At 36.0% G+C, this 9,711-nt stretch overlaps 2 protein-coding genes across 2 annotated transcripts in view; both read right to left on the bottom strand.

Annotated features, from left to right (window-relative positions):
* LOC109947703 (glycine-rich cell wall structural protein 2-like) overlaps window positions 1–260 on the bottom strand; it is a 782-nt gene extending 522 nt beyond the window's left edge. Inside the window, exon 1 of the mRNA XM_020558560.1 lies at window positions 212–260. Coding sequence (XP_020414149.1) covers window positions 212–260 — 49 coding nt within the window. The remainder of the gene's footprint in view (window positions 1–211) is intronic.
* Window positions 3,053–6,224, bottom strand: LOC109946556 (ribosomal RNA small subunit methyltransferase NEP1-like). The gene is made up of 7 exons (XM_020554797.1): window positions 5,823–6,224; window positions 5,272–5,328; window positions 4,858–5,005; window positions 4,416–4,532; window positions 4,249–4,331; window positions 4,071–4,125; window positions 3,053–3,385 (listed from the first exon to the last, which is right to left on the bottom strand). Exons 1-7 carry the CDS (start codon window positions 5,952–5,954, stop codon window positions 3,306–3,308), a joined length of 672 nt encoding a protein of 223 aa, XP_020410386.1. The 5' UTR covers window positions 5,955–6,224; the 3' UTR covers window positions 3,053–3,305.

Genomic DNA, 9,711 nt, shown 5'->3' with positions numbered 1-9,711 from the left:
TTGACTTGGACTGGATTTTGGGAAGGGCCCCATTAGTTGCTACACTTTCTCTGCTTTGGGCGATAAATTAAACTCAACTATCGACCATGGAGAGACCCAACAAACAAACAAACAAAACACAACAAACACAAATATCCCCAACCAATAATGGCCTTCCACAAAAGGAAAAATTCATCCCCTTCCAAAAAAGCTCCCAATCATAATCCCCAACCAGTATCATATCCATACTCCCTGGGATTCCACAAAAAGTCAACATCCATAATTATCTTGTTTCTTTAACCTACCGAAAACCACTATTTATTATGTTTCTTTTGAACTGGTGGGCTTTGCCTTTATCATGCTCCACTCTCTTGGTTGTTTCCTTCTTCATCATCTAAACATTTGGTGTGGTGAACTAGAGGGTAGCTACTTTGGTACCTTGTGAAGAATCCATGAAGCAAGATATGGAAGAAGGCATTTCCAAAGGTGATAACTTGGAGATCATCCAATAGAGCTTCAAGGGTGAGAAAGCTTCATCCTTTTCTCCCTTTTTCTTTCGTCCATATATTAGATTAGACCTATAAAGATACCTGGGAAATTGGATAGCATTATGCTCAATAAGAACTAAAATTTTCTTATGCGCCTATTTGAATATTTGGTATTTTGTAGCCCAAGATCCAATAAATTTAAATTTCAAATACATGTTTCCTTCGAGTGGTATCAAGAGCCATTGTCTAATCTCCTTATGCCTTTTCTTTTTTGTTATTGGAATCAATATGGGCTTAGGTTCAAGTTGTATAAGTGATATGCTATGTTCATTCTGTCATGTGTTTTCATCCATGTATATGAGATATTAGATATATGAGATGTTGTATGGAAGTTGGGTTCAATGGAAAGAGCATGTGGGTATTCCGACCATAGGGGTATTTTTGGGATTTGATGCTAGATGATGCTCATGTGGGTATGGATTGCATGGTTGTGTTGTTCTTGAAGTCCTAAGCATGAATATGATTTTTTATTTATTTATTTTTTGGTTGTTGCATGAATTTAGGATTTTTGTGTGATTTATAAAATATTAAAAAGTTCATGAGATGTTCATATGAATTTATGTCAATATGTTTTTTATTTATTTATATTTATATTGAATGATTATTGAAATATGAGTGTTGACTGTTAGTCAAAAATATCTCATGACATGTTATGACATTTCCACCTACCATATAGTTTTGTCCCTTAAAGTTTTTAAGATGCACAAATATGAATAAAGTTGGACCACTTGCCTTTAGATGCAAGGGTGGTGTCACTTCGGTGATGTCATCGTCCACCAACTCTCACACACTCACCAAATCTAACACACGCACACACCTCTCGGCCGGCCTCATATAAGAGAATCTCACCAAGGAACATATCTTGCAATTCTTGAATAATTGGAGGATATGTATGCAATTTTTGATATTTGCGATTTTGCCCAATACTTTTGGAAATTGTGATTTCCCCATTTCACTAAATGACAAAATATTTTCGTCCTTTTGTGAAAAATGTTTATTTGTTGCAAAAGATTGAATTTGTAAATCACCATATCTCCATATCTTGTTGTAGCATGACTTGTGCAGCCAACAGTACTACTCCGACTTTCTTCAGTGCCTAGGCAGCATAATTCTCTTCAATCACTGTCATAACCTTTAAATGAATATTCTACCATATAGTTTTGTCCCTTCAAGTTTTTAAGATGCACAAATATGAATAAAGTTGGACCACTTGCCTTTTGGTACAAGGGTGGTGTCACTTCGGTGATGTCATCGTCCACCAACTCTCACACACTCACCAAATCTCACACACGCACACACCTCTTGGCCGGCCCCACATAAGAGAATCTCACCGAGGGACATATCTTGCAATTCTTGAATAATTCGAGGATATGTATGCAATTTTTGATATTTGCGATTTTGCCCAATACTTTTGGAAATTGTGGTTTCCCCATTTCACTAAATGACAAAATTTTTTTGTCCTTTTGTGAAAAATGTTTATTTGTTGCAAAAGATTGAATTTCCTCTATGTCATCCTTGTAAATCACCATATCTCCATATCTTGTTGTAGCATGACTTGTGCTGCCAACAGTACTACTCCGACTTTCTTCAGTGCCTAGGCAACATAATTCTCTTCAATCAATGTTATAACCTTTAAATGAATATTCTACCATATAGTTTTGTCCCTTCAAGTTTTTAAGATACACAAATAGGAATAAAGTTGGATCACTTGCCTTTTGGTACAAGGGTGGTTTCACTTGGGTGATGTCATCGTCCACCAACTCTCACACACTCATCAAATCTCTCTCACACACACACCTCTTGGCCGGTCCCACATAAGAGAATCTCAACAAGGGACATATCTTGCAATTCTTGAATAACTGGAGGATTTGTATGCAATTTTTGATATTTGCGATTTTGCCCAATACTTTTGAAAATTGTGGTTTCCCCATTTCACTAAATGACAAAATATTTTCATCCTTTTGTGAAAAATGTTTATTTGTTGCAAAAGATTGAATTTACTCTATGTCATCCTTGTAAATCACTATATCTCCATATCTTGTTGTAGCATGACTTGTGCTGCCAACAATACTACTCCGACTTTCTTCAGTGCCTAGGCAGCATAATTCTCTTCAATCAGTGTTATAACCTTTAAATGAATATTCTACCATATAGTTTTGGTACTTTGGTTGGTGAGCTGCCTATGACATTGGGTTGTTGTTTTGATAACAACTTTGTAAGTTTGGTTGGGCTTAGATGCACTTCGATTTTGGGCAGGTCCTCTGAGACGTGTAGTGCAATTATCTTATAGTTGTGATGTGCCTTGTATTTCTCTTGGAAAATTGTGGTGCAATGTTCTTGCATTTCTTACATCTGACACGTGGTGCAATATTCTTATAGTTGTGATGTTTCTATTTTGATTTTGGAGAACAAACAAACTTTGTCAATGCTAAAAAAATATTACACCCGGTGGACAAGGAGTCTACCTTACCTAAAGAAACAAGCCTGAAACAAGAAACGCAAACATGAGACAGAGGCAATTCCACCAAGAAAGTAAACTGCTTAAAAAGTATAGCAAAGAATTCGGGACCTCACAAGCACTTAACCAGAAATTTAGGGACCTTACAAACCCAGAGAATAGTCTCAGAATCACTTTCTAAATCCAAAAGCAGTCTCCTTTACTACAATACCGATGAATATTAGACAGAAATTTACAGCAGTTTTGGTTTCAACTCATCCTATGGACAACCCCAAAAGAAGTCAAAAGTCACTTAATACATCATCAACCAAAATACTGATTCAACAAATATTCCATTTTTTCCCCAACGCGCAGCATATATGACCCACACAAACAGAAGGAGCCAGCGAATACCCAGAAACTGCAATCACAACAACAGAAAACAAATAAATAAATATAAGCTGTGCAGATAAGTAGGAATTTCTAATTCGCAATAAATAAATAAATCATAAAGGAAACGGAGGCTTCCTTCATTGAAGGGAGAGTTACCAAAACTACATTTCCGCCTTCACCGACCTGATTCCCAGCACAATAATTCTGCTTTGCAGAATTCCTTGAACTAGTTCTCCAATCCAGCATAACCATTAAATCATTTCAGTCTACTGAGACTCATTACCCTAATTGGAGGAATCTCCAAGTGCCCTTATTCCCTCTTCATAGCCCACAAGTTAACTATCTACCACAGTAACCCCCTAAAGCTTCCACACTTCGCAAACCTAAGCCGAACCAAAATCTCAACAATGGCTTCATTGGGATACCCTGACGCAAAAGCATAGAAAAGGTGGCAGAAAAACTTACATTCAAAATCTCAAAAGAAATACGCTCAACCCCAGTGACTCCACTCTAACTACAGCACAACCTCCCAAGTTTGAATCTTGTCATACGGAAAGGAGGGGGAAGCCAAATCGTATGGCACCAAACTGGATTATGGTTAATGAATGCACTGGATCTATCAAGGCTCTTAGTGATTGTCAGTATTTTATTGCTACACGGATACGGGCATAATCATATAAAAAACCTACAAGATTCAGTTCTAAAGAAATTACCTTCCACATACTCATCAATGTAGTTCTCGATCCCCTCATTGGCAAATTCACCAACCTGGACCGATTCAACAAAAACTAATAATTATACGAGCCTTGGCACAAGAATATAAAATAAGGAACAGGAAACAGTTAGCAATGAAATAATAAACGTGAACAAATCAGAAAACTTTCAACTTACCACAAAAACAAGAGTCTGATCACTCGGAGCAGCGAGGATATACGTGTCAAGGTCAGTACCTCTTCCCTTTCCAGACAAAACACCTGAATTTACAACAAACGAAGTCAGTTAGGACAGGGAGACGGCATAGACTAGTTATAAACAACTACAGAATGTCAAATATCAACCTATTTTCCGAGAGTTTGCAGGTAAGCCTTCTACCAAACTTGGGATGCCACAATTCTCGTGCCAAGCCACTGCCTCGGTACCCTGCTGTAGAACCCCACCAGACTGATGTAGCTCACCTGCATCTTGTTTCATTTACAGTGAGTGACAAGATTTATATTATATATGATGAACATAGAAGGCAAGCAGCTGTGCAGAATTGGAAATAGAACATATACCAATGTTGTGCATGCTTGTCACGCGGAAAACACAAGAGGGAGCTTATTGGGTTTATCTATCCGGGTCTCTTTATTGTAGTTAGGAATTTAGTACCATGTGGCATAATTCAATACATAACTTCTTGCATCCATGTGTTTGTGAAATTTTTATGGGCCTACAGCCGGATTACAACCTAAAATGTATGCATTGCAATGAGACAATGAAGACACAAAAGATTTAACTTACGCCACATTTGCTGAAATCCTTTTGGTCCGATTGGAACTTTGGCATGACCTTTGACTTCGTAATAGCCATTTGAGCTTCCAGAGTTGACATACACAGCTTGCAGTCTGCCAGCCTTATTAATGGGGCTCTCCAAAATTATATTCACAGGCTGACGCCAAAAAACAGAGAGATTAAACAAAAGGATGTTATAAAATGCACTCAAATGTAAAATGACCTTCTCTGTAAATGGAGAAAGAGTCCACTGTTTCATAGCACAGATTTATTAAAATGCTACTGGTAAATAGTAAAGAAAACATGGCGGCAAATATAATATGAAAATCACCTTAATTAGTTTTATGAAAATGATCATAAACAAAATTCTTAAAATGCAATCGTAAAAGCTAATAGAAACAAAACGATCTTGGATTCACTAACCATTCCATAAGCAGCAAGAAGATCATCAAATGGATCATGTGGTGCATCATACTCAAACTGCAAGAGTTAAAGTTAGGAGTCATCAACATGACAAGAAAAGCGAAGTGTGGCAAAAAGAAAAACAGAGGCATACCAATCTTTCCAGAATATTTTCTAAGAGATGATATACCAACCAACACACTTATCAACAAAAGAGGAATTTCCACTGAAACAAGAACCAAAAACCCTAAGTTCCTTAACAACTAAGCCACTCAACTTGAAAAGAAAAACCAGATCTAGACACTAAACCCTAATACCAACCAACATTTATCAACAAAAGAGGATTTTCGACTAAAACAAGAACCAAAACCCCTTAGCAACTAAGCCATTCAGCTTGCAAAGAAAAACCAAATCTAAACACAAAACACTAAATCTTTAGCCATTTCTAGTGAAAAAATAGCAATACAAAAAGGAAAATACGAACCCTAACCCCAAAAATCATAGCCATTGTCATTGCAAACAAAGTAAGCCAAAACCCCATTATTGAAAAAATGAAAAATGAAAAAGCGAACCTCAGGCTCAAGGGCATGCGAGTCAGCTATCTCTACCAACTCCAGACCAGTCAGAAGGAAAACGACGCCAGGTGGCATCTGTGAATCAACTTCGGCCGTCGGCTCATCGTCATTTCTTGGCGCCGAAGCCATTTGGATTCTCAGGAAAGTTTTCTTTCGTTTCTTTCTTCGCTATACAGTAACGCGTGCGTTTCGTTTTCTTTTTTTTTTTCTTTGCTCTTTTAATTGGCGCCTGATTCTTAAATAGTTGTGTCTGTGTAATCGCGACCGTTGATTTGATCATTTACGCAATCGTGACCATCCATCCAATCACCGCCCCATCAGCCAGCATCCTAGACGCTCCAAATGCAAATCTTGTAAACTTGGATTATATCTGAACCGTCCATTTACTCCCTATAAATATAATAGGAGGTGAACAGGGTTAGAGGACAGTTAAAAAATTCAATCAAAACAAAAACACTCAAGGTCACACTGACGAATTCAAAACAAGGTCAGTTGATCCCAAAAGGTCTTCAAACTCTGAAGCAATCAAACCTTTTGATTTACAAAAGACAGATCAGCCAGAACTAAGGTTTCTGATTCCAATTCAATTTAGAAATATAGTTTATAAAGAAAACGAGATTTCTCTCGTTACAACTTTGGCTCAGCACAAGCCAAATCAAACATAATTAGGGCTTTTCATAACATAAAAACCTCAACAAATTTACAGAAATGCCTTGATCTCTCAGGATTGCCAGAATAGCTCTTGGATGATTCATAATCAAGCAAACACATGTACTGTGGTGTAGTCCAGGCAAGAAATCATCAATCCAGCCTCGTCTAGACTAAAGAAATCTCAATTATGCCCATCCAGCAAGCCTCTCCATGGCTAGGATAGATTAAAGCTTTGCCAGTCTCGACATTGGTATCGATTTCCAGCTGAACCTTACCAGTTGAAGATGCTGACGTTTGAATCCAGCATAGATACACCCAATCCAACCTAAGTTACAGGCAAAAATCTAAACCGAAATCAAAACCCAATGTTTTGTTGTCCCTTCAGACATGGCAGTCCCCTTTTGTCTTAAAACTTGTGTAATAGGCAGTTTTTCTTGAAAAACAGTTTGATTTATTTTCAATATTCATTCTGGCCAGAACTACCAGTTTACTGTGATAAGGCAAGAAAAGAACTTACTTGGGAGATATTCCTCACCCAAATGCACAATCACTTGTTTAAGTCAGTAACTTGGAGCGCAAGTTATCTTTGTTTCATAGGTTTGTTAAGATTTTTAACTGCTGACAGTGGCACGCTCGCACACTAAAGAAAGTAGATTTGTTGGCCACCAGTGGTTTTCAAGTCAATGGAAAATTTTACCCTACAATCACAGGATTAAACCAAAACAAGTGAACAGTAACATTTGGAGTTCACCTTTTTCTTCAATTAAGTGTTTGAAATATTTCATTATTTTTATGGGTAAATTTTAATTTACTGAATTTACTACCTAAACTTTTTTTTTATTTTATTGATATTTATTGTGTCAACTTCGTACATAAATCTTGGTTTTCTACTATTTTTCGTATTCATAGTTACTCTGCCGTTAAATAAGTATGTTAATGAGTGACGGGGCAGTAGATAGGCTCGTAATTTATTTAAAAATAATAAAATAAATTGTTAAAAAATTATAAATTTATTTTAGAATTAAAAAAGATAATGGGTAGTTATGTTCCATGAAAATAGGATTCATTATCTGATTTTTGTTTTAATTTTAATTTTTTTAATATGAAAAAGTGTGAATTTACCATATTATCCTAATTAATTAATAATTTCAATTCTTAAAGTTTGCATTAACTAAGGACATTTTCTGGTATTTTGAATGTTTCACCGCTCTCTGCCTTTTGCTTTATATATATATACTAGCCTCTCTGCACGCGCATGCGAGAGGTTTTTTTTAAAAAAAATTTAAATTTATTTTAAAATTAAAAAAAGATAATGAATATTTGTGTTCCATAAAAATAGGACCCATTATCTGAATTTTCTTTTAATTTTAATTTTTTTAATACAAAAAATTGTGAATTTATCATATTATCCTCATTTAATTAATAATTTCAATTCTTAATATTTGCATTAACCAAGGGCATTTTCTGGTATTTTGAATGTTTCACCATTCTCTGCCTTTTGCTTTATATATATAGATACTAGCCTCTCTGCACGCGCTTCCGCGCTTGCGAGCGGTTTTTTTAAAAAAATAAGTAAATTTATTTTAGAATTAAAAAAGATAATGGGTAGTTGTGTTCCATAAAAATAGGATACATTATCTGCTTTTTCTTTTTCTTTTAATTTTTTTAAATATGAAAAAGTGTGAATTTATCATATTATCCTTATTTAATTAATAATTTGAATTCTTAATGTTTGCATTAACCGAGGGCATTTTCTGGTATTTTGAATGTTTCACCATTCTCTGCCTTTTGCTTTATATATATAGATATTTCAGTCCCGATCTCTTGGACCACAGGAGTCCAAGAGATTGTGGTCACCCACCGTTGGATATTAATCTAATGGTATAAAAAAGTTTATTAAAATGAGTTCAAGAGTGAGTGAACCGTTGAATTTACATCCAACGGTGAGTGACCAAAAATTTCTTGGACCTCTGTGGTCCAAGAGATCAGGACTAATAGATATTTGAAACAATTTAAGCAACTAAAATAAAATCACTCTCTTCCAACTACCCAAACATATTTCAATTATTTGATATACATCATTCCAGTACACTCCAATCTCATATCACAGGTCAAAAGTTCGACTCAAACAAATGGCTAAATTGGGAAAGGATGAGATATGTATAAGCATCAAGGGAGTAAATGGACGGTTCAGATATAATCCAAGTTTACAAGATTTGCATTTGGAGCGTCTAGGATGCTGGCTGATGGGGCGGTGATTGGATGGATGGTCACGATTGCGTAAATGATCAAATCAACGGTCGCGATTACACAGACACAACTATTTAAGAATCAGGCGCCAATTAAAAGAGCAAAGAAAAAAAAAAAGAAAACGAAACGCACGCGTTACTGTATAGCGAAGAAAGAAACGAAAGAAAACTTTCCTGAGAATCCAAATGGCTTCGGCGCCAAGAAATGACGATGAGCCGACGGCCGAAGTTGATTCACAGATGCCACCTGGCGTCGTTTTCCTTCTGACTGGTCTGGAGTTGGTAGAGATAGCTGACTCGCATGCCCTTGAGCCTGAGGTTCGCTTTTTCATTTTTCATTTTTTCAATAATGGGGTTTTGGCTTACTTTGTTTGCAATGACAATGGCTATGATTTTTGGGGTTAGGGTTCGTATTTTCCTTTTTGTATTGCTATTTTTTCACTAGAAATGGCTAAAGATTTAGTGTTTTGTGTTTAGATTTGGTTTTTCTTTGCAAGCTGAATGGCTTAGTTGCTAAGGGGTTTTGGTTCTTGTTTTAGTCGAAAATCCTCTTTTGTTGATAAATGTTGGTTGGTATTAGGGTTTAGTGTCTAGATCTGGTTTTTCTTTTCAAGTTGAGTGGCTTAGTTGTTAAGGAACTTAGGGTTTTTGGTTCTTGTTTCAGTGGAAATTCCTCTTTTGTTGATAAGTGTGTTGGTTGGTATATCATCTCTTAGAAAATATTCTGGAAAGATTGGTATGCCTCTGTTTTTCTTTTTGCCACACTTCGCTTTTCTTGTCATGTTGATGACTCCTAACTTTAACTCTTGCAGTTTGAGTATGATGCACCACATGATCCATTTGATGATCTTCTTGCTGCTTATGGAATGGTAGTGAATCCAAGATCGTTTTGTTTCTATTTTACGATTGCATTTTAAGGATTTTGTTTATGATCATTTCATAAAACTATTAAGGTGATTTCATATTATATTTGCCGCATGTTTCTT

Source organism: Prunus persica, chromosome G1 (assembly GCF_000346465.2).
Source record: "Prunus persica cultivar Lovell chromosome G1, Prunus_persica_NCBIv2, whole genome shotgun sequence".
In the NCBI taxonomy this organism is placed as follows: domain Eukaryota; kingdom Viridiplantae; phylum Streptophyta; class Magnoliopsida; order Rosales; family Rosaceae; genus Prunus; species Prunus persica.
Note: the sequence above shows the minus strand (reverse complement) of the source record. Positions and strands in the feature narration are given on the sequence as shown.